We start from the raw sequence: 25,663 nt of genomic DNA on the forward strand, positions 1-25,663 counted from the left end.
TCCTGCCTCAGCCTCCTGAGTGCTGGGATTATGGTGAGCAGCATGTCTTGCTGATGAGGAACTGGATTCCTGTTTAGTCTAGTTTACACTGAAGATCAGGGTCTCAACAAATCAAGGCAGCCAGCAGACCAGGGTTTGCTATTTGACTTTACTCTATAAAAATACACAACTTAAATCCATATGACACTCTGTATACAAGACATAAACAACTGGTAGTTGGAACACTTTCAGTTATTTCAACAGAAAGCAAATATGTAAATTACTTTGTAAGAGCAGTCACAGTCAAGGGAAAGAATGTGCAGAGAGCAATCGGTGCAGGGGACTAACCCAGGCTGCCCAACTTTCCAGGCACAGGCCTTCCACCAAAAGCCTTGAGCAGTCAGCTCGGCACCGCACTGTGTGACAGACACAGCCACTGTCCGCCCACACCACAAGTGAACACAGTCATCCTCCCCAGGGACAGTGAATGGCACAACCCACGTCCAGGGGCACTACCCGTGTCTAAAACTGTGCTCAGCACCAGGGGCACTACCCGTGTCTAAAACTGTGCTCAGCACCAGGAGGAGAAGGAGGAACAGCGCCTTGCTTGTGTGGCCTGCAGTGGAAATTGCTTAGCTTGATTTTACAACTAAATTCATTTTCAAAAGTTTTCCAGAAGTGCTGGGGGACTCAGCTCCATGGCCTGCAGTGCGAGGGAAGTGCCATTCCAGACCTAGAAGAGGGCACTGTCCCTGCCAAAGGCAGTCCCCTCGTCCTCCTGGTGACGGCTGCCACTCTAGGTGGACTAGCCACTTGTCCCTGATTCAGAGCTGGCAGGCACTCCTTGCTTTACTCTGATGAGCTTTCGGCCACCCAGCTGCCCGACCTATGGCTCACTGACCATCCACCTGCCCGACCTATGGCTCACTGACCATCCAGCTGCCCGACCTATGGCTCACTGAACTAAGAACTAGTTTGCAGGTATAAAGACGTATTTATCACTTGAGAGTTCAACCAGTGAGAGCATACGAGAATAAGTTTCCTGAGGTAAATACAAGCCTTAAAGAATGGTGTAGTCTACAGGATGCCAGCGATTCTATCCTCAACATCTGGACTCTTAAGTTAACAGGCTGGTAAAACCAAGGACACATTGAAATGGAGAAATAAAGTGGCAGTGCTTAAGTAAGAGATGCTGACAGTGGAGAAGGGCCGTTCCTGGGGAGGCACCAAGGAGAGACGGCTCTGACGCGAAAGGAGAGGGTTTCGAAAGTACTGCAGATGGTTGGAGGAGTGATCTGAGATGCACCAGGGATTTCCAACAAGGTGAGGAAGTGACCCTTGTTGATGACTCCGATGCAGAAGACATGGCTTTTCTCTACTAACAGCTGGTCAAATGTTTATCCCTTTTGGGGGACACGAGGTCCTTTATCAAAGTTTTCAGCTGCTGAAGTGGCTGAGTTGCGACTCCTGCTGATACTCTGAGATCTTAACTGGGTAAAGAGTTGTAAAGAGCATGAAGGAAAAAGCCCACACCTGTTCCAAGAACTGGAATGAACGCAGGGGTCTGTACGGGGTCTCAAGAAGCTAAGGCTCATTTTGAGGCATGCTTCGATGGTTCTAAAGCCCTGCTGCTGGATTGTAGAAATCAGAAAACCCAGGAACCCTGAGGCTCAACCTTCTCATCTCATCAACATATATAAAGTAGAATACAGCCACCCTAAATGTTAGTAAGGTCTTAGAAACAGAGTCTCAAGATCTAAGAGGCAAGCCCAGGCTACATTTCAGCAAGTCACTCTGAGGGACCCGAAAGGGAACACTCAAGTGTCCTGCTGTGACTGTTCATCTGCCCATGGTGTTGAACAGATGTCTTTAACAACCGTGTCGAAGACTGGGCCCCACTCTCGGGCTGACAGCCCCAAGCATGATCCCTCATCCACGTGACTCCACCTTCTGTCCAAGAGCAGCTGGGCAGTGGGGTGCATGAGGCATGAAGGAAGCCTCAAGCAGAAGTGAGGCCCACAAGAACCTTGAGTGGAGTTCTCGGACCAGAAGAAATCATAAAGCCACATCCCAGACCTCTTTATCGTTTTTTTTTTTTTTTTTACACAGATCTGAATTCATGAAGGACAACACTTTTAAGCTCAGTACAGCTGAGCACAGCCATACAAAGTGAGGCTACTATGGTGGAGGGAATAATCCAGAAGCCTGCAGTGGCTTGGCTTCTTAGGTGAGAAAGATGTTATCTGGCAACCATTATGGGACAGGTGTTTAAAGGTCACAGTCTAGTAACAGTTTTGTGTCCTTCAAAACTCCAGTTAGCGCAGGTGGCAGCAGCTAAAACTACAAGTGACACAGTTAGGAATGAGGACCGGAGTCAAGCCACGAGCCAGCTCCCCTACGCTGTGAGAAACGCAGCCCCATCCTGCAGACCAGGCAGGGACAACGGCCTGAGGAATGTGTCTCTATGTGAAACGAGTTCTCAAACTCATAGTTTAACAATCTCTTCAGAAATTTGGAGCCCAAGCAGAAACTGTAGAGATTCTGCCCTACCCAGGCTCAGGATGTCCCACTGTGCCCCCAACAGGTCATACTTATTTCAAGTCAGCTGAGCCTCGGGCAACGCTAGGGATTCAAGGAGAGAGGTGATGGCGGATGTGGGGCGTAACAATAGAGCTGGGCGAGAAAAGGATTAACACTGGTGCCCAAGAAAGAGACCTGCTTCTGGAAGAGTGCCTGCCTGCCTCTCCCACCACCTGTGGTGAGGAACAAGGAGAGGGACAAGTCTTCTGGAGGGACCCTCCTGGTGCCCAACACACCCGAGCTCAGCTGGCCTTTCCCTGTGTGGTGTGGCTGAGTGCACACTCCCGAGTAATCTACAGCACGCCTTCTCAGTGATTCTGTCTTGGCCTCTGGTCCCTCGTTCCCCAGAGGCACAGCACTCCTTGCTGCTTGCTACTAGGGCAGAGCCAAGACCTAGGATCCAGGGCAGGCTTCAGGGTCCCCAGCTCCTGAGGACACTACCTTTCTCTCTCAGCGCTGGCTCGTCTCTCCCCCTGCTGGCTGAAGAGGGAACAGAGTGAATGTCCTAGAAGGGCAGGCCGACAGAACAGTGTCAACTCACTTTACATTCTTCTTCAAGGGTGCTTGTTTTTCCTTTTTTTCTTTGAGAGAGTCTCGCATATAATCCAGACTGGCCTCAAACTCACAATCCTCCTGCCTCATCCTCCTGAGTGCTGGGATTATAGGCACATGCTACCGTGCTTGACTCTAACTATAGACAAGAAGCGGGGATGCTAAACTCCTGGGGCGGGGTGCCGTCCACTCACCCCTGTCGTTCTCCTTTCTGTTTTTATTCCCTTCTCTATGATGGTACATGGATGGATGGGTCGGGGGGAGGAGAGGCGGGTGAGTCAAAGCGTCCTGCTGCCCTCCCCGTCTCTAGAAGCCCCACGGACTCTCAGAAGCCAATGCCTAAGCGATGCCACAATTACAAACACTGAGTTATCTGGCAATAAGAAATGAAATGCAGTGCATAGGAGACGTGGGGCTCTCCCTCACACAAAAGCAGGTCATCTCATTGCGAAAGGCCCACAACATGGTACAGGCACCCACACTATTAACTCACAAATGACAGCACATGAGGGAACCGAACGGTGAGCATCTGGGAAGGAAAAATCCACGCTGGTTATTTCACCTCAGGGGAGTCTGCACTTGAGGTCGCCTGTCGCTTCCTCTGCCTTCTACTTGACGTTTTTCAGGAGGGCTGTCCGGGCATTCACAACCGCTTTGAAGGCATCTTCACTGCCGGGCGCAACACATTTGTCGGGGTGAAGCAGCACAGCCAGCTTCCGGTAGGCCTTATTGACTTCCTCCCTGCAAAAAGCAGCCGAGCTCTGTCAGTAACCAGGCTGGCCCCAAATCCCGCATCCCAGCTCTCTGGACGCACTACTACGCATCTCCCATGCAATCATTTCCTTTTCTCAAAGGCAGGATAAAAGACTAGAAAACAACAAACAAACACAGGCCCTATAGAAAAACACAGTTGGGGGTCGGGGCTTTAGCCCAGTGGTAGAGCGCTTGCCTAGCAAGCGCAAGGACCTGGGTTCGGTCCTCAGCTCCGGAAAAAAAAAAGAAAGAAAGAAAGAAAAAGAAAAGAAAAGAAAAGAAAAACACAGTTGTAAGTGAGTCTAGAAGTCAGTCCAAAAAGTGCCATCTGCCGCCAGGCAGCTCTACACACTCAAGGGCAAGAGCAAGCCTTCACTAACTGAAGGGATGAGAGCCTTCCTCCCTGGGAAAATCCCTCGGGAGAAGCTTCTGGAAGAAGAGGGGCCTGTGATTAGCACAGGGTGGAGGATTTGGAAAGCCAGGGAGGAACTGGCAGAGAGGCCTGGAGCAGAGAACAGATGTATGGCCTCCAAAGCAAAACAAGGAAAACACTGGGTTTGACTGACAGTCACAGCAGTAGGCATTCTGCAGCAACAGGCACTGAGAAAGCTGTTTCTCAAAGTTGAGAGACAGGCAGATTAGCACATAGCCAGTTCAGATGGAGGCGTCCGTGAGAACAGCCAAGGGAAGAGAGCGCATACACCAGTCAGTGGCAGCAGCTGAAGATGAAGGAGTAGCTGCGGGATGGATGGGCTGGAGAGGGCTGGAGACGACAGGTTCCTTCGCCATCCCCACTCCTAGCCACCCTCAGGTGTCAGGCTCTGTCCCCACCACATGGTTTTACTTCCCAAGCTTCTGTCATCAGAGCGCCTGCGACCCTGTCAGCATGGCATGGTGCCGTCAGGTGCCTTCACCCCGTTTCTGTTGGAAGGACTTCTCAAAGCACTCTCCCCGTTACAGAGCTGCCCCTTGCTGACCTGGAGATGGTACAAAGTTTGGTGTCCATTTGGACAGACCAAGGTCTGGGGTCGCAGCAGTAAGTCCCTGTGTCTTAGGCATACATGCCAGAGCTCTACCTGCTGCTGGATGAGGCCTTCTGAATTTTCCTGTTCTAGCTTTGTATGTTATAGTCTTTTTTTTTTTTCTTTTTTCTTTTTGGTTTTTCGAGACAGGGTTTCTCTGTGTATGTAGCTTTGGAGCCTGTCCTGGAACTCACTCTGTAGCCCAGGCTGGCCTCGAACTCAGAGATCTACCTGACTCTGCCTCTTGAGTGCTGGGGTTAAAGGCGTGCACCACCACCGCCCGGATGCATCTTGTATTCTACACATGCAATATGTAGTCTTTTCTATGCAATGTGTTTGTGTGGTGTGTGCCTGTGTCTGTATGTGTGTGTGTGAATACCTAGAGGCCAGAGGTCAATGCCAGCTGTCTTCTATCACTCCCCACCTTATTCTTTAAGTCGGGTCTGTTAAGCCTCAACATGGCTGTTTTAGCTACACTGGGTGACTGGGGAGCTCCAGGGATTCACCTGTTTCTGCCCTCCCCAAACTAGAATTCGCATATGCTGACATGCCTGGCTTTTGTATGAGTGCTGGAGTGCAAAGTCGGGTCTTATGTAGCAAACACTTTATCCACTAAGCCATCTTCCCAGCCCCTACATATGCAGTCTTGGTACTGCTTATCAAAGGCATTCCCCTTCATGGAAGAAATTAGATGGCCAGAGTTTGTATCTACCCAAAGACCCTGTGTCCTTGAGGTGAGTACACATCCCCTCCTTCTCCAAGATGGAGTCTGGGGCAGAGCCAAGGGAGCCACTGATTTGGGGAGCATGTCTAGATGGGCTCAGTGTTACGCCTGGCCCCTGCACTGAGAGCCTTTCAAAATTAACAGGCACCGAAAAGACTCTCAAGGGAAAGTTCTGGGAGAAACAAGATTGGTGCAGGTGTGTGTGTCAACAGTGTGCCACCTACAGACGGAAAGTTCAGGAACTGTAAGCACATTTGGCCCCAAGCAAGTACCAGAATTTTCTAGAACTTAACACTATAATGTTCAAGGATTTGTCCCAAATGTGCCAATGTCATTTGATAGACACAGTTATCTCTGCCATTTGATAGAAACAGAAATCTCGGCGGCTCTGGAATTTACCAGAGCTGTGGTAGTCTAGATAACCACAATCAATAAAGAGCCAACGTTTTCTTCCTCAACCGCCATGCCCAGCTCTTCCTAAATAAATCTTTTGAATAAAGCAGGTAACTACACATTACCCAGTCACAGCTGGGAACGAGCAGGGTGTATGAGAAAGGCAGCTGGGCCGACGGTGTTCCTGGGCTGAGAGGAACCACTGTCTGCTGGGGCCTCAGGGTCCCTCACTGAACACCAGTTTCCCCAGGCAAAGACAGCACGTTGAAAAATCTTTCTTCTTCTACAAGTCTGTGATTTATGAATTATTTTTTGTAAAGTTTTCTAAGGTTACAGTCGAAGGTGGACAAGCCACTTCATCAAGTGTTTACGCAAACACGGCCCAGCTCGCTCAGGAGGCAACGGGCCTTCTGTTTTATTCCTGTGTTGTTAGTGGGGCAGAGTCCTCGTGAAACTCATTTCCACACACCCTCGAGTGTCCAGTCACTTAGAAGAAGAAAGATGGCATAGCACTTTAGGCAACAGAGCCTCGGCTCTTCCAGAACGCCGCACCAGGCACCCTAGACCTGCTTACCTGGAGGCCCCAGGTCTGACTCCCAGCATGTCCCAACTGTCCTTACTGTTTCGGATTCTGCGAATGGTGTCTGCTTGTTCTTTGGTGAAACTAGCACTGTTATTTGCAGTAGGGCGCTTCCCGCCATTTTCACACAAGTCCACTATGGACACGTAAAAGGTCTGCAGGGAGAAAACACATCATCCCAGAGAAGTGATTCTGTGAACTAAGAGTTCCTCTCACACAGTCGGTAACTTTTTTTTTTTTTTTTTTTTCTTCGAGACAGAGTTTCTTTGTGAAAAAGCCCTGGCTGTCCTGGAACTCACCCTGTAGACCAGGCTGGCCTTGAACTCACAGAGATCCGCCTGGCTCTGCCTCCCGAGTGCTGGGATTAAAGGCGTGCACCACCACCGCCCGGCATGAAAGTACTTTTTTATTCTTTTTCTTTTTTGGTTTTTGTTTTTTTGTTTTGTTTTTGTTTTTTTTTTTACTCTTAAAAGTCAGGAGTAATACACTTCACTTGGAAAATTTTTCTCACATGACTGAACTACATTTTTATATCCATTCCCTTGGCACTGAGGACAGACCCCAGGGCCTTAGTGCACTACCCAACCCCCTAACTACATATTTTTAAAACAGCAAAGTATAAGCCAACTTAAAATGTATTTTTTTAATTAAAAAATTAGAATGATTCATAATTCTGCTCTCAGAGAAGCACATTTGCGGTTGGTAATAGATGAACACTGTTAAAAATCCAACAGTAAACTCTCAAAACTTTCTCCCTGATGTAGGCACATTAGCATATTTAGTATCCCTACAGAAACATCTGCTACAGCACATGTCGTACACAAGCACACAATCATTTACACGGAACAATGCTTAGCAGCTTGCAGCTCCCCACAGGACACACCTTGTGCGGGCCTGGTGATGCATACCTGTCATCCCGGCTACTTGGGAGTCGAAGGCAGGAGAAGCAGGAGGTCAAGGTCTACCTGATCTACAGAGAGGGTTCAAGACCAGCCTCAGTAACTTAATGAGACCCAGTCTCAAAACAAAAAGTAAAAAGGAGACTTGGGATCAGCTCAGTGGCAGAGTGACTGGTTAGCCTGAGCAAGGACCTGGGTTCAATCCCTAGATCTGCCTTGGAAACGTCTTACATTTACAGACCCTCTTTGCTCTCTAGTGACTCCAGTATCCTATTATGTGGCTGTTTATTTAATTCCCTATTCCTGGACTAGACTGTTATTTTAAGTCTTTTGGTCACTGCAGACAGTATTGAATCCATTTGTTTTTTTGCTTTTGTTTTTGTTTTTGGAGACAGGGTCTCACACCGCCTAGGCAGGCCCTGAACTAGCTACACAGCACAGGGTGATACTGAACTCATGATCCCCCTGTCTCTGCCACTTAGTGCTAGGATGACGGATGTGCATTACCAGTGCAGCTCTGCAGTGTGTTCCTCGGTGAACTCAACCTGAGTCTTCTGCAAGAACAACACGTACTCTTAACCTCTGAGCCTCCTTTCTGTAATTGTAAGTAGAGTGAGTCTCTCCCCTCCCCTCCTTCTCCTTCCTCCCCTTCTCTCCCCTCCCCTCCTTCTCTCCCCTCTCCTCCCCTCCCTCTCCTCCCCTTCTCTCTCCCTTCCTCCACTCCCCTCATGCTAAGCAAGTACTGTGCACTCCCAGTGCCTAGAACTATTTTAATTGATGTATTTCCTCTTCCCTTAGTTTCTCTTGAAATATCTTCCTCTCTTTCAGATTCTTCAACAGCGCCTTTTGTCTCCTTCTGTAAATGTATCTTTGGGGCTGAGAACTCTGTACTTAAGCGTGCACTGCTCTTCTAGAGGACCAGAGTTTGGCTCCCCGCACCCATGCTAGATGGCTCACAACTGCCTACGACTGATGCCTCTGGCCTCCTCACATCACATGCAAAAACACATACACATAACTAAAAGAAATCTTTAAATAATGTATCTTTCCCTTATGTTCCTCTTTCTCATTTCCGGGAACTGCAAATGACTGGGATCCTAACAAGAAACTTGACATCTGGAAAGAAAGAGCATCATGGGAAAAGCCACCAGAACAGGACCACAGGGGTGCTGGTTCACGTGTATGATCTTAGGATTACCTTTGCTAGCAGAGTCAGAACAGACAAAACCACCTTCCTGCTGGCACAAAGTCTCCGTTAAGCGTTAGGAAATCAAGACAATGTTTATCAAACCGAGTCACCCAGGCTTACCTACAGTACAGTGTTACTGTCTCTTCTTGTCAGCCTACCCATCATGTCTACCAAGAAGCAGCCAAAGGATAAAAGCACCAAGAAGGGTCACAGTTCACAAACATCACTAGGGTTAGGGTTGACATTGCCTGGGATTAACGTGAAATAGAAATATATAGATTCTGTGGGCACAGGTAGTTATTAGCACTCGTGGTGACAGTAGACCAGCCACAGTCGTCCCAGGAGGCGTGAGGTCGAAGTGGTAACACTCAGGTCTTAGCTCCATCCATCCCATGCACAGTGCTAGACCAGATCTCCTGTCAACCATCCAACAGAACAAAGGCACAGGAGCAAGCATGAGCTACTGAGAGGCGAGCAGGAACTCTCTTCCTAGAGGCCGTATCTGGAGCGTGCAGACACAAAGCCCCACTGAGAGAAGGAGGCAGAGGCAGAGACCAGAGTCTAAGGCTACAGCAGGGACAAGAATCAGCAGAGCAAACTGTTGGGCAGAAGGGAGCTGGGCAGAGCTGGGCCCACTCTAGGTGGGGCTTCCTTGTGGGTTTGTAGCTAATAACTAGGTTACTCATATGAAGATTAAGGTCACCTGAAGCTTGCCAGACAGGAGCTGAGAATACAATCCTTATTTTCTAGGGGAAGAGCTAGCCCAAGACACCTGAGCTTGGCCTTCCCAGAAGACCTAATCAACACTCCTGAAATCCCCCTGGGGCACCACAGAAAGGCTGTACCTTAAGAACTTCACCCACCCTAACTACACCCAAAGCCAAGAGGCAGAATTTGGAAGCTGAATCCTGCTAAATCAGAAGGTTTAAGAAACACTTTGGGCTTCCTTCAGATCTCTGACATTAAGCAAAACTGCAAGCTTACACAAGTTCATTGCAATCTGCCTCCTGCAACAAGAAGCGTCATTCTGGAAAAGACAGAGAAATCTGCAGGGTCTCTACAATGCACTCTCCACAGATGTGGTACCCAATCAATACATCGCTACCACACAAAGAAACAAGAAAACATGACCGATGTCGGGGAAAACAGTCAGCAGTAACTGACCCCACACTGGTTCAAATACTGAACTTGGTAGACTTCACAACAGCTAGCTGTAAGAAATACTGTAAAGGAAATAAAGGAAAATACCCCAAAAGAATTAAAGGAAAATATATTAATATATCTTTAAAAAATATCTTATTTGGGCACTGAAGAGATTGCTCTTGAGAGGACCTGGGTTCGGGTCCCAGCACCCACACGGCAGCTCACAACTGCCTGCAACTCCAGCTCCAGGGGACCCCACACCCTCTTCTGCCCTGTGGTACCAGGCAAACACATGGTACACATAGGAAACAGGCGAACACTCATACATAAAGTAAAATAAATTTTTTTTTTAAAAAAAGGGCTGGGAACAGCCAGGCTGTGGTGGCACACGAATTAATCCCAGCACTCGGGAGGCAGAGGCAGGTGGATCTCTGTGAGTTTAAGGTCAGCCTGGTCTACAGAGGGAGATCCAGGACAGCCAGGGCTACACAGAGAAACCCTGTCTTGAAAATCCAAGAAAGAAGGGGCTGGGGAGAAGGCTTGGTTGGTAGGACCCACTGCACAGCATGGGGCCCTCAGTTTGATCCCATTTTTAAAATGCTGCACACAGAGTGTGTGTCTGTCACCCGGCACTGGAAGGCAGAGACAGGTGGCTACCGGGGCTTCTGGCCAGCCAGCCTAGGGGAATTGGGGAGGCCCAGACCAGTGACAGACCCTGTCTCAAAAAACCAGGGGATGGCACCTGAGGAATGACACCCAAGATTGTCCTCTGGCCTCCATATGTGCGCGCGTGCACACACACACACACACACACACACACACACCCCAAAAAGAAACAAGCAAAAGACTCCCCGTATTTGATGAAAAATACCTCCCCTTTATATAAAAGTGATTTTTTAATGTGTGTGGGGGGAGCTAGAGTAGTTAAGAGCATGTGCTGCTCTTGCAGAGGACTTGGGTTTGATTCCCACCCACAAGGCAGCTCACAACTGCCTGTGACTCCAGCTCCAGAGGACCCAACACCCTCTTCTGACCTCTGTGGGTACCAGGCAATCTCAGAAATGAACAAATCCCAGGTAGGATACATATAAAGAGAGGCACACCTCAGCATAGCCCAGCTGCTGCAAACAGACTCTCCAAAGCATCCACAAATGGAAAAACGTGCAATATGGACAGAGACATTAGAGTGTGAACATGGCTTCCACCTTATGAGACACACAGAGGCCAGAGAGAATGGAATTCAATCTATGAAGGTTTTTTTTTTGTTTTTTCAGTGAGTCAACTCAACGTTATTCCACAGTATAGGGGATATATAGGATTGGGTAGCTGGGGAATCACCTAATTTGCATTAGACAGCACACCCCTATCATTAGGCTCCTAATACAAGTCTTAGTTGTCATCTGTGGAAGTGCGGTCCTACCGTAAAGCTCCGAGCACAATGTCTCATTACCACATGGGAAGCAGGGGAAAGCTTTCGCAGGGAGCTGTGTCCAGGGTCCCACTGGAGATAAGTCAGTCACCAGGCCAAGAGACGGTCTCCAAATAAGGCCGGGTAGAGAATACGACACCTTCTACCCGGGAGATGGAGTTGTCCATGTTGCTGCCAGGCCATGGTAGACTGACCAGCACAGTCAGTCTCTGACCAGCACGGTCTCCCAGCATGAAGATGCCAATTGCCCTGATTTGTATAGTGAAGCATTGTATACGTGTATCAAAGGATCACAAATAATGTACCGTTAAAGTACTGAGTTAGAAGAAAAGAGAAGTGTGGTCTCTCACAGTCAGTGCACTCACTCCCTGAGATACTCTTATATGTGAGACAAAAATAACAGCCGCCCCACACTGTCACACATCTCAAATAAGGTGAGACGTGTAAATACCAGAACTGTCAGGTTACCTGAGTGGCTGTGCATCACAGATAAGGCACACACACAGACCAACGTGCTCAAGTGAATAGGAAGCACAGCAAACTGGCATCACCCTGCCAGTCAAGATGGCACTGGTCTTCCAGGAGGAGTGGCCTCTTATGAGAAGGAAATCCAGAGACAGAATCAGTACAACCCCGCCCAGCAATGAAGACGACTCTGTGCAGGATAGCTATACTATCTGAAAGGCTGAAAATTCCTCAAACGCCAGACACAGTCACAAGAAGAAAAATAGTTTATTCACACCACCATTTCCAAATGGATCTATAATCAAGCCCTGACTCTATTACTTAGTGTTTTAAGTAGCTACATCCCTTAAATTATACAAACTTAATGGCTTTAAAAAGTGACATCTGGGGGCTGGAGAGATGGCTCAGAGGTTGAGAGCGCTGACTGCTCTTCCAGAGGTCCTGAGTTCAATTCCCAGCAACCACATGGTGGCTCACAACCATCTACAATGAGAGATCTGGCGCCCTCTTCTGGCCTGCAGTCATACATGCTGTATACATAATAAATAAATAAATCTTTAAAAAAAAAAAAAAAAAGTGACATCTGGAAGCCAGTGGTGGTGTACATATTTTATCCCAGCACTCGGGAGGCAGGGGCAGGCGGATCTCTGTGAGTTCAAAGGCAGCCTGGTCTAGAGAGCGAGTTCCAAAAGAAGTGACATCTGGGGCTAGGGAGCCAGGAGCAGTGGCTGGTGCCCACAGCCCCAGCACTAGATGGAAAAGAGACAAATGGATCCTGGTTCTGTGTGGCTGCCAATCTAGATAGTTGACGAGCTCCAGGTTCATGGAGACACACCGGCTCAAAAGGTGAACAGCAAGAGAGAAAGACACTTGACATCTACCTCTGCACACCTGCGAGTACACCTATACACATATGTTCAAGCCCATGCACTTGCATGCATGCATGAATGCATGAACACACACACACACACACACACACACACACACACACACACACACACACACACACACACACACCAAGAAATGAACACCTTCTCAGGCTGCCATGTGAGCACGTCCTTCTATATTGCCTTTTGGACTTTTATGCACGACCCCTGGATTCTGCAATGATGGTCTCCTAAGCTAACTGTGACCTCCGTGAGCTGCTCTGTGAGTACAGGGTTAGATTCCTTCGTGTGCCAAGGCAATTTTGCTACAGCAAGGCTTCAGATGAATGCAACACCACTATCCAAAGATGGTTTTGAAGAAAAATCTTCATCCCAGTGAAGTAGCACAGTAACTTGCTTAAACCTGATGACCACCAGAATCACCTGGAGTGTTTTTTCAAGGTACAAATTCCTGGGCTCTAGTCAGGGGTGGTGGTGCACGCCTTTGAGCCCAGCACTCAGGAGATAGAGGCAGGTGGACCTCTGTGAGTTTAAAGCTAGCCTGGTCTACATAGTGAGTTCTAGGACAGCCAGGACTACATAGTGAGACCCTGTCTCAAACAAAATAAAAGTAAAATATCCCTAGACTCCATTGCAACTTGAGGTTTCCAGAGGTCTGAAGCAGACATTGTGTGTTGCAAAATTACCCCAGGTTCATTTTGACCGTCTACTTGCTGGGATTAGAATCACTGTGGAATGTTTATGAGGGCTTTTCTAGACTGGGTTAACGGCCTGTACTTTTCAACTGGGACCTACAATAAACCCCTCGAGTTCCTAAACTTGCTTTTGACAGGTTATCTGACGGCAGTAATGGGAACAGGAGCTAAGACATCAGGTGACCTACAATAGAGAGCAGACAGGTCAATCATCTCTCGTCACCTCTCCCTCTCCACTTTGACCAAGTCCCATGACTGTTTTGCCCCTCGGGATCTTAACTATAAACTGGCATGGCTAGATCAGGATGTCTGCTTACCTGGAACATCTCACTGATTCCCTCTCCAGTTTGTGCTGACGTTTCGAAGTACAGGAAACCCTTGCTTTCAGCCCACAGACGCCCCTCGCTTTCATCGACACATCGGTGTTTGGCGCAGTCAATCTGAAAGACAAAGTTGGGAGGGGGCAGAGAGAAGATCCACCCTTGTCCCACACATCAGGCCCAGTGCCTCTTCATCACTGAGCCTCGGGACAATGTGTACAATCACCAGGCTACACAGGACCAAACCACGAAACCCATTGACTGGTTTTCTGTCTAATTTAGGATGCATTTCCCACTTCCTCCCATGGGAAAGCAGCTGCTATGTCCTTCTGTGAAAGTTACTTCATGATCTGTCCTACCCAGGGGCCACCTTCTGCTGTATGCCATGAGCAACCACTCCCACCAAGTCAAGACATGAATATTAGGCTTTTCCTGATTGTCTCCAGTGTGCTTCCTCAAGGTGGACACCAAGGGAAAAAAGGAATAAAAATCCAGTCAGAGACGTTTTCAAAGGCTACCAATTACTGATTTCCATGTCAAAAATAGCGCCTCCTCCAGTGTGCATGTGCATCTATGTTTGAAGACTGAACATGATGTCTCAGTAAGCCATCCAGGTTGGCCTGAACTCTCTACATAGCTCAGGTTGGCCTCCAGTTCATCATCCTCCTGCCTACAGTTCCCGAGTCCTGCAATTACAGGCTAAGCTACACATCCAGCTCTCGCCTCTCCGTATCCTCGAACTCACAGTTGTGTTAGCAAACCAATTCAAAGCAGTTACCTTGTTGGCACATACAACAAAGACAATATTGTCCATGTTCCCGTGAGACCCAAGTTCCTGCTTCATTTCTGCCAGCCATGAATCCAGGGCATCAAACGAGTCTTTCTGTCCAACGTCATAGACCAGTATCACACCCTGTGTGTCCTTGTAAAATTCATTTCGTACCTTCAGATGGAAAACAGAGGCACAAGGTGTTGGCTCTGTGATCTCTGTAAGAATGCACCTCACAGCCATTAACTTAACCAAGTGTGTCCTCTTTTATATTCGGAGTACTCATTATTATATCTCAGCATTTACTGGCTTTTAGAGGACTTTATATAAAACCAAAATGAAACACACGAATCTGCAGGTCAGGAGAATTTTTTAGCAGAACACAGATCACAGCTCCTCAGAGGCAGCACTCTCCAGCTGTTGGTAGACTCATAAGATGGTCCTGTCAAGATCTTCTCAGGAAGGTAGGCAAACAGTCACAATTATGAACAATGCTGCCACCACACAAACATCATACCCTAGAGTTTACCCAGCATTCCAGGCAGAGCTTCCAGACTGCTCCAGGGCTATACACCAATTTTCAACCCCCAAACTCAGAGCCCAGTGTAACCAGACGGTCAGGAACACAGCTGTGGAGGCAGGCAGCTCTGGGTTCATGTCCACTAGAAGTCGTGTGACCTTGGGCAAATCCCGCAACCTCTCTGTACTTCCTGTCTGTAAAAGGGGGTCACAGTCCTAGGACTAGGTGAGGTCATGAAGGCATCACACTTAGCATGGCGCCTGGAAAACCACACATACAAGCTCCTCTCCCTTTCTTCCTTGCATTCTGTCTGACTGTCCTGAGATAATTCATCAGAAATGGCAACTTGCCTCTGGGACATGGCTGCAGCTCTCAAAAGAGTTGACAAGAAGAAGAGGGTGAACTCAAGTGGTCGAGGCAGTGAGACGTTGGGTGGGCTGGAATTCTGGTAGGAACCTGGCAGAGAACACAGCTCTGTTCTTTTCACAAGATCCCCGAATGCACTCTGACTCACTCTAGCTAAGGATTCAGAAGTCAAGAAGCAGGGGATGGTAGAAATGCCTGTTATAGCAGCGCTCAGGAGGCTGAGATAGTGATTGTGAGGTTAAGGCCAGCTTAGGCTATGTGGTGAGTTTGGGCTACTCTGAGCTATCTAATAAAACCAGGGGAAGGAGTAGTGGAGGCATTTATCTTTCACACTGGGCATGGGCTCCTGAGCATTGACAGAAACCCTGACCAAGAATATAAGGTTCTATGATTACCTTAGAGAAACCTAAGAAGCAGTCCACCACAGTTAGAAACAGCAGATGCAGAAGGGGTTTAAGATGATGACTGCAGTGGTTTGAATAAGAATGGCCCCCATACATCCACATATTTGAATGCTGAATCATCAGGGAGTGACACTACTTGGGAGGGATTAGGAGGTGTGGCCTTGCTGAAGTAGGTGTGGTCTTGTTGGAGGAAGTGTGTCACTGGGGGCAGGCTTTGACATCTGAAAGGTCCAAGCCAGGCTCAGTCGCTCCCTTCTTGCAGGCTTCAGATCAGGATGTAGCTCTCAGCTACTTTTCCAGCACCATGTCTGCCTGCACTCCGCCATGCTTCCTCCTATGATGACTGACAATGGACTTAACCTCTGAACTGTAAGCTAGCCCCAATTAAATGTTTTCCTTTATGAGAGTTGTCATGATCTTGGTGTCTCTTCACAGCAACAGAACACTGACTGAGACATGACCTACAGTCTCTCCCCTCAGAGCTTGTGATCCTTGGCCCTTCTCGAAGGTGACAACTCTCCCCTACTGTGCTAGAGCTCTGAAGCCTTGATTTCCACATATTACATCCTCCAGGTTCTCATTCATTCTGTGTGTGTGTGTGTGTGTGTGTGTGTGTGTGTGTGTGTGTGTGTGTGTATGTGTTGTGTGCAGGTGCACTTGCTTGTGCAGGTGTGTTTACACGTTCATGTGCATGTGGAGGCCAGAGGTTGACATCAGGTACCTTTCTCTATCACTCTCCATCATAGTTTTTAGACAGGCTCTCACTGAACCTGCAGCTTGCCATTTTGGTTAGATTGGATAGGGAGGGAGTCCCTGGGCCTCCTGCCTCCGTCCTGGCCAGTTCTGGGGTCAACAATGTATACTACCACACCTGGCTTTTATATGGGTGCTGGGGATCCAAACAGGTCCTCATGTTTGTGCATCAAGTACCTTACCCATCTTCCTAGCTTCTTACAGTATATTCTACCAGAGCTCGAGAGATGGCTCGGGGGCCAAGGGCACTTGCTGTTCTTGCAGAGGACACAGGTTTGACTCCCATCACCCACATACAGTCTACAACATTCGTAACTCCAACTCTAGGGGATTCAACAGCCTCTTCCAACCTCTGAGGGCACCAGGCAAGCACATGATACACAGACATACATATAGAATATACATATATATGTTAGAGATATAATATTTAGCTGTAATGAAATAAATATAAATTATCTTCTACCAACTCCTCTTCTCTGCCTTTGTCTACTCTCAATCCTCCCCAAATCCTGTCCTGGGCCCTCTTCCTTTCTGCATTGGTTCAACTGTGACAGTCCCCAAGATCAGCCTGCTCCCCTGCAGCTTCGTCTTCTAGCTAGCACCGGGCTTAGCTGAATGTCTCGCTGAACTCTGATGTGGGGGACATCAGTGATGAGGCGGAAGGCCCAGTGTGCACCTCTGCTGGCCTGCCTCTCTGCAGCGGAGTCACGGTCATGTCTGGATCCTGTCTGCGTGCCTCTCCACCTGTCGCTTCCCTTCCACACACAGCCCAATACTGCTGGACTGCTGCAGTTTCCCAAACTGTCTTCCAGCACCATGACACACCATAGAATTTATCTTTTTAAAGCCATGACTCAAAACTCCTCGGTTGTTTCCCCACCCCCATGCCCTCCAAAGTTCAACCTCATTGAAATGGGATTACAGAGTTGGGTTGGGTTGGGTTTTCTCTTTTTTTGGGGGGGGTGGGGGAGGGAGATTCAGGACAGGGTTTCTCTACATAACTCTGGTTGTCCTGATATCCACTCCTTGAACTCACAGAGATCCACCTGTCTCTGCTTCCTGAGTGCTGGGATTAAAGGCGTGTGCCACCACCGCCCGGCTGAACTTGTTTTTCTTAATCTATACAATCATGTACTTGACAAGAGTTTGGATGTAGTCATGTCTGTGTAAGCAATCAAGGAGTATCCACTACATTGAAGCTCAGAAGGCAAGTCACTAACATGAGCTAAACTTTACCCATGATTTGAATTCCTCCTCACTGTCTCCAATGCCGAGACTGGATGTCAGTTCTCTAAGGCTTTCTTACCTCATAGAAGAAGGGGTGTCCAGCCATGTCGAAGATGTTAACTTTGATTTCTCTGTCTCTGACTTGGACCCTGAAATATTCAAATGGAAAAAGAGTCACATTTCTAGAGGCTTTCTTCATCTTCTTCTTAACTCCAGATAATCTTTACAACAGAAGCTGGCAAGCTGGCTGACAAGCCTGCCTCCCTGCTTCAGAACACTGAGCCCTGACTAAGGACCCATCTTCCACCTCAGATACTTCAGTCCACAACCCTGAACCAACAAGCTGCCCCCACCTGCCAAAGGATGATCGCAACTGAGCTTGCTGATTATTTATGTCCCCTGGGGGTGGTCATAAGACCCTCACCGGAGTATCCAGCTTCTCCCTACCACCTGAGTAAGTAACTCTGCCTTAATTGCAGACAGCCCTGGGGAAGGGGTAGAGTATACAGGCTGGGAAACACGGGAGGGGGGGAGGAAGGGGTGCCATCTATGCAGCTATGGGGAAGCCCTTATCTCAGCTGGTAAAGACTTTCCGGGGCAACCTTTTGGGAGAGGAGCACCCACACCATGGGTAACCCCTCACCTACGCTCTGGAAGCCAAAGAAACTCATTGGTTCCCTAGGTGGAGTCTCGTCTTGCTTTGTCATTGAGACCTTGGGAGGAGGGGTAAACATTACTTGTGTCTCCCCTGGGAAGGAATTTTAGCAATACTCATCACAGAATAATCATCTTAAAAAATAGTAACGAACAGAATAGTCTATTGTGTAACCCAATGCATCCTGTCTCAAAATAAATAAATAAACAAACAAATAAATAAGTCACAATTCTTTGGCTCATACAGCAATTTCCATTTTTAGATAAACTAGGTACTGATATGGATTCTGAATGAAGGTGTCTTAAATAGGCTGTCCCACCACATCACTGATGAACTCCATGCTCTGAAGTAGAAAAAGTAGAAAGAAATATGGATTCAAATGAAGAGCAAGCTTCCTAACTTTCACAGTCAAGAGCTACAGACTCCACACTTTAGAGAGAATGTATAAAAACACCTTGTGCTGCTCTCAGCTGACAAATGGCCATAGAATTTACATAGAACTCTTGGGTTCTACTTCACCACTGACCTGAACTACTTAAATACAGTCTGGAAGGGACATACATAAACCTGACCTTGCCCTTCAGACAACTGACATTCTGTGATAGATACACCTCACCAATTTTATCGACCTCCTTGAATATTGCCTTCATATTCTGATATGGAAAATTTTCACCTTTAAGAGTATCTATCTGCCGGGCGGTGGTGGCGCACGCCTTTAATCCCAGCACTCGGGAGGCAGAGCCAGGCGGATCTCTGTGAGTTCGAGGCCAGCCTGGGCTACCAAGTGAGTTCCAGGAAAGGCGCAAAGCTACACAGAGAAACCCTGTCTCGAAAAACCGAAAAAAAAAAAAAAAAAAGAGTATCTATCTAACAGTATTTATCGCGCAGTCACCAGGGAGAAACACTGTGCCAGGTACTTGGAGGAAACATACAAAAATCCCTTTTATAGCACTCACTTTGGAGGAAGGGCATTTAAAAAAAAAATCAACCTGACCGACCAGGAAACTCCCTCCCTCCTGGCTAGCTTACAAAGTACCAGAAGATGCTCTGCAGGTTGCTGGGGGAGAGAAGAGATCATGATCTCCCCCAGTGGTGGACCCTCCAGGCTACAATATCAACCTGGCTGGTGTAACAGTGGCATGGCAGTTCTGAGGGTAACGAACCAACCACTTTGATTAGCTACGAGGCCGGTTCTACAGGACAGCTTTCATGCCTGATGCTGTAAACCTGGTCAAAAGCCATGGCTGGGACATGACAGATGAGAGGGAACACTGCTGTTTTGCTCAATGATCATGATGTCAAACTGCCTTCTCAATATTTATTTTAGACCCACAGACTTGTGTTGTTCTCAGCTTTGGTCAGAGAAGCTTCTTGTGATGGGTAATACAGAAATGCCTAATCAGTCAAAGTGCCAAGTAGAAGTAACTATGAATGCTTCCTTATGGATAAATTGTCTGCATCAGCCTCGACTGAGCCAGTCCAGGGAGCATCAGGCAAGAGGCGGCAGAAAGAATGTCAGAGCTGGCGGGTAGGGGAACAAAGACGGGAAATGCTGACTTTGGTTATGACATGACAGATCAGCTCACAGACCCTGGGGTCACCTGGACAAGACCAGATCAAGCCAGTCAAAATTCCAGATCGAGCACCTCTGGGTCCCACCCTTGGCAGAAGAGCGACTGGCAGCCGGTGGCTGCTGAGGGAAGGGGAGTATCTTTTGAGAACGTGGCCACCGGTGGTTGCCCGTGCTAGTGGATGGCCTCACACCCATGCACATGCGGAGGTAATGGTGAATGATATGATCAAAATACATTATACAAATGTATAAAACTTTCGAAGAATACATAAAGATAGTAGCAAAAAAAAGAATATCCCTTTCTCCAAGTCAGGGATAGTAAACGTACAAATAACACAAGCACTCTACAGTCAGCTGCAGTCCCACGTTTAAGAAATGTGCTCTTTACCCCAACTCTACTCTTCGGGGGCATTTCTCTTGTTGTTTTAATCCTCCTTCCAACCATTCTCGATTCACCTCCAAATAAATCCCCACTTACCCCCAACTTCATTATTCTCAGATCTGCTGGATTCCAACAAGCTATCAAGATCACAAACCAACAAAAGACAAAACAGCCTTAAAACCCACTTGCTGGCAGGACCCACGTACATAGAAATCTGTCCTGAGAAGCCCCATCTGCCAGCGAGGCTTGTGCTTGTTCATCGCTGCCAAGCCCACATCTACAACCAGGTCTGGACTGGCAGGTTCCTAATATACTGGCTGGCTGAAAAGATGGCACCACATACCTGAAGAAGTCCCTTAGCCCTGTCTTTTCCAATTTATCTTCAAAGCCTCCCTTTCAGTGCCATCCATGCACATGCTCTGATGTAGACACAGACTCTCTCAGGACACACTGAGGATCTGTGTCATGCACAGGCCAGAGGAACATACTCACTTGGTGACTCCATAGTCAATTCCGATTGTCGCCAGGTATTTGGACACAAACCTCTTCTCACAGTAGCGCTTTATAATGCAGCTCTAGAAAGACAAGAACGCGTGCACTTGGTAATACACACTGGAAAGATGTGTGAGGTAACACATTCCTTCACTGGGCTTTCTTCAGTCACCTCACTGGAAATCAAAGTGTTTTCAAATGCTAGCTGACATGGCGGTGGGTGCCTGTAACTCCAGCACTTGAGAAAGAGAAACAGAACAATCAAGGGATCGAGGCCAGCCTCCACCACGAGACCCTGTCTCAAAAATAAAACAAATCCCCCCAAAGACAAAAGAAAAAAAAGGGGGTTGGGGATTTAGCTCAGTGGTAGAGTGCTTGCCTAGCAAGCACAAGGACCTGGGTTCGGTCCTCAGCTCTGGAAAACTAAAAAAAAAAAAAAAGCATCTGAAATAAGTATTTTTAAAAAATGAGGGTTTTATTTGTGTTTTGTTTTGAGAAGGTCTCACTCCTGGCTGGCCTGGAACTCGCTATGAGGATCAGGCTGCCTCGCGCCTCTGCCTCCCTAGTGCTGGGATTAAAGGCATGAGCCAACAACCAGGCCACAAGTGAAGATTTTAAAGAAAAAAAAATTGAATTCTTACCTTCAAACTAAATCTGGATGTTTTCAGTTTTATTCCCAATCACTGTGCTCTTTTCTTCAGCAGATCTTTTCCATCCTTCTACTTCCAACACCACGAAAACATCCACATCCAGCCTTGACTCCCTCCCAGGACCAGAGCCACATGTCTAAGCATCTACTAGATGGTTTCTACTCACATATCCTGCCATCATCTAATTCAACATGTCTCCAAATGAGCCTGTCTTGCTGACATCTAGCTCTGTTAATCAGGCCATCATTTTCCCAGTGACAAAGGGCCAAATGATTAAAGTCATATTTGATTCAAGGCCCAAGTCTAAGTCTGTATCATCATTATCCTTACTACCAGTATCCAAAACCAAAAACAACCCAGATGGATGAATAAAATGTATTACATCCATGTGATAGACTATACTTTTACGATATGAAGAACATACTGATAGACAGCACAACAAAGATTCACCTTACACGAGTTATACTAAGTAAAAGAAGTCTGCAGTGAAAGAACACACGGGACTCCACTGATACGAAATAGCCAGAATAGGCAAACCCACCGGGGCAGGAAGTGGGTTAATGGTTAGGGGACACGGGGAGAGCCTGCTAATTGCTACATTGTTGTTTTTTCTTCAGGGGATGATGAAATTGTTCTATAATTGATCATAGTAATGGTTTCACAACTCTGTGAATGAACTGAAAATCAGTGAATTGTATGTTTCAAATAAGTGATTTCTTTGTGAGTTATATCACATGAAGGCTTTTGCTTTAAATTTAAACTTTATTTGTAATTATGCATGTATGTGGATGTCTGTGGATGCAGACACATGTAGGTGGCAACAGAATACAGAAGAGGGAGTTAGGTCCCCTTGAGCTGAGATACAGGCAGTGTGAGCCCCATCTGACATAGGAGCTGGGAACTGAATGCTGGTCTTCTGCAAGAGCAGCAAGTGCTTTTAACAGCTGAACTATCTCTCTCCAGCCCACATTAAGGCTTTCTTCATTCAAGAATTTTTATGGTTTTTAATCTTTGGGGAAGAAAAAGGTTATTTCCAATATTTTTTTTCTTTTTCCCTCCAATTTGATTGTGTGTGTGTGTGTGTCTGTCTGTATTATATGTATGTGCCCCATGTCTGTCTGTGTGTGTATGTTGTATGTATGTGCCCCATGAGGGAAGTCAACTTTTGGAATTTGGAAAAAAGGTTCTCTACTTCTACCATGAGTTCTGGGGACTGAATGAGGTCACCAGGCTTACAAGTAAGGGCTTTAACACCAGCTCACCCCCCAACCCCAAGAGCTTATTCCTTTCTATGTGGGAAACTTGAAATTTCTCAGTGTACCCTTGTTTGTGTTCTATTCAACTTCTTGCATTGACAATGTATACCAGAGCCCCATGCAAGTTTTCAAAGTGTCCTAAGGTCTGAAATCACCTAACATGCTCATTCATCATTGACCTCGTATCTTTTAATATATTATGTTAATTTTGACAGCATATTTTTAAAAATAGTAGTGAATAAAAATGATGGTTCCCGTTTTATTTAATCTATTAAGCACATTTTCCAAAACTGTCCAACTTTTATCTACACAGAAGGCCAAAATTTAGGCAGAAAAGGGAGTTTTAATTAAGCGTACGGATGTCATTCTTCAGTGGCTATCCATCTTTCTATTTGGGACCTGGGGCTTGCTGATTAGGCTGGGCTAGTTGGTCGATGGCTGCCAGGGGTCCACCGGTCTCTAAGCCTGTGCCACTATCTCAGGTTTTTGCAGAGGTTCTAGATAGTGTTTTTCACATTTGCACAGCACCAACTGAACTGTATTCCCAAATCTCTTTGCCTCTTAAAACACAGTGGGAACATAGTTAATAGTCGATACGTGTTAAATTTCAACCAACATTTTGTTAACACATACACAACGATACCTAAGTAGTCGGGGGAAAGCTAAGTTGTAAAGCGCTACTAAATATTCACTGAACATCTAAGTGCACCGCACTGGTTTAAAGATTCCCATTAGGAGGTCTTCTGCATTTGCCAGAGTACAGACACCGCTTCTAACCCCCTCTCCGTCACTGATTTGCTGACCTTGGGATTCTTCACCAACAGCTTCCGCTCATTAAGGGAGAAAACTTGAGTAAGAATAGGCATCTCAATTCATTTGGGAAAAGCCCTAGGTCACCGCTGCCCATCTGAGAGGAAGTTTAATAGCTAATATGCAGCAGACAGAACACACAGAAAGACGGTAGGGGGGAAAAAAAGGCTTCTCTGAGAAAATGGAGGTGACAGTATGAGAAATTTAACGCAAAAACAACGCAGGATGCTGGGCAGCCAATGCACGTCCCCTGGAACACATTAAGTTGTTATGTTCTGGTGATGGGAACGTGGACTTGCAGGCTCTGCCTGGCGACATTTTTCTGAATCCACCACCTCACAGGCATCCCTTTAAAGGCCACAACTAGGAGGCAACGACTCTCCCCACCTTCATGTATTGGACCCCTCCCTCTCTGGGAAAGCAAATTTTGGTATCTAGGCTACACATTTGGGACCTAGGCCTCCTTACTCCCTTCAAAATACAGTCAAAGGTCAGAGGCCACCCCAGGCACCTTCTTAAGGGCAGTGACGTTAGTAAAGAGCGTGCAACCCAAAGGTCAAAAAGGTCAAGATAGTTCTCCCGAGGCCGCAAGCCCCTGGTGAGCGCAGGGATGCTCCGGGAGCCGGGATGAGGCGGGGCTTCGGGCTGTTGAGTGGCCACTCTCTCAGCCAATGGGCATGTCTCTCCCGGCACGCGGAGGTCCCGCCCCCTCGCAGCCTGCGCTACTCACTTTCCCCACTTCGGCGTTGCCCATGGAGATGACTTTGATGCGGAGGGACTTGGCTGGCTCTTTCCGCTTCGGCGGCACGTTGGCCTCCATCGCCCTCGCCCTGCCGAGGCTGCCGTGTCCGGTGTCCCTGCTGCACCCAGCCGGGCAGCCCGTCCCTCAGGCCTCCTTGCCCAATGGCGGAGCCGCTGCGCTCGTCACCGCCCCGGTTCCGCGGCTCGCCATCCCCACCGCTGCCTGGCCGCGGACGGACGCGGGCGGTTGGGAAGCGGCGAGCCGCGGCGGGCGAGCCGAGTCTCGCGATGACAGCGCGCCGTGACGTCACTGCGGGGCCCGGGGAGGACGGGGGGTCTCGGCGTCGGCGTCCTTGGTGGTCCAGTGCGGCGCGAGCGCGCCTGCGAGGAGGTCGTGCTGCTTTGCATGGTCCCCAGGGTGGGTCTGCGCTTCGTGGTAGAAATGTGGCTGTCACGGGGAGTTTCTGAAATTTGGTGTAAGGCCCAGCCACGCCAAAAATTCTAAGTGAGCCATGCCTTTTTTTTTTTTTTTTTTTTTCTGCAATCTTGGCCGATGGGTGCCTCTGCTGCCTCCCCCTCTCCATCCATACAGTGACCCCTCAGTTTCTGCAGGGGACTGATCCCAGGATCGCAGTGGATTCTGCGGATATTCGAGTCACACAGAGATGGTGTCATTAGCAGGGTGTCACTCGGGAGGCAGAGGCAGGCAGATCTCTGCGTGTTCAAGGCCCGCGGGGCTATAGAGTGCAATCTTGTTTCAGACAAACAAAAATATATAATTTTTAGGTAACCATATGATCCTTATGTAACGTATGCACATCCTCAGCCTACTTTAAGTCACGTCTACATTACTTGTACTACTGTTTTTGGGTTACTATTGCTGTGAAGAAACCATCAGGAGCTGATGCAGAGGTGATGGAAGAGTTCTGTTTACTGGCTTGCTCCTTCTGCCTCGCTCAGACTGCTTTCTTATAGAACCCAGGACCACTAGCCCAGGGATGGCACCACCCACCAATGGGCTGGGCCCTCCTCCTTCAATCACTAAGAAAATGCCCTACAATCTGATATCATGGAGACATTTTCTTAATTGAGATTCCCTCCTCTCAGATGACTTTATTTTGTGTCAAGTTGACATAAAACTAGCCAGCCCGACTACCCAATACAAGGCAAATGCTATTACAATATAAATGCCATTGTTATGTAAATAGCTGTCATTCTATATTGTTGCCCTTTAGGGAATAATCACACACACACACACACACACACACACACACACACACACACACACACACAAACCTACATGTTTAATACATAATCGTTGACTTCCACTACACTACCCTCCTGTTCCTGATTATTTTTAGCAGACTGTTGCTCACTCTGCAGACATCCTGCAAGGGCAGAGGGCCACCTACCTGTAAGATTTCTTTTGCTCACCTAAGAAAATGGTGTCAGGAG

At 47.7% G+C, this 25,663-nt stretch overlaps 1 protein-coding gene across 1 annotated transcript; it reads right to left on the bottom strand.

Moving 5' to 3' along the window:
* Positions 1-129: 129 nt before the first annotated feature.
* Dnajc27 (DnaJ heat shock protein family (Hsp40) member C27) lies at positions 130-24,450 on the bottom strand. Its single transcript, XM_052746012.1, has 7 exons — positions 24,198-24,450; positions 20,752-20,834; positions 17,729-17,798; positions 14,389-14,553; positions 13,608-13,730; positions 6,578-6,738; positions 130-3,852 (listed from the first exon to the last, which is right to left on the bottom strand). The coding sequence occupies exons 1-7, from the start codon at positions 24,285-24,287 to the stop codon at positions 3,720-3,722; spliced, it is 825 nt and encodes a 274-aa protein (XP_052601972.1). The 5' UTR covers positions 24,288-24,450; the 3' UTR covers positions 130-3,719.
* Positions 24,451-25,663: the final 1,213 nt, after the last annotated feature.

The sequence above is a fragment of the Peromyscus californicus genome, unplaced genomic scaffold, assembly GCF_007827085.1.
Source record: "Peromyscus californicus insignis strain IS unplaced genomic scaffold, ASM782708v3 Scaffold_1__1_contigs__length_55948999, whole genome shotgun sequence".
Taxonomy (NCBI): domain Eukaryota; kingdom Metazoa; phylum Chordata; class Mammalia; order Rodentia; family Cricetidae; genus Peromyscus; species Peromyscus californicus.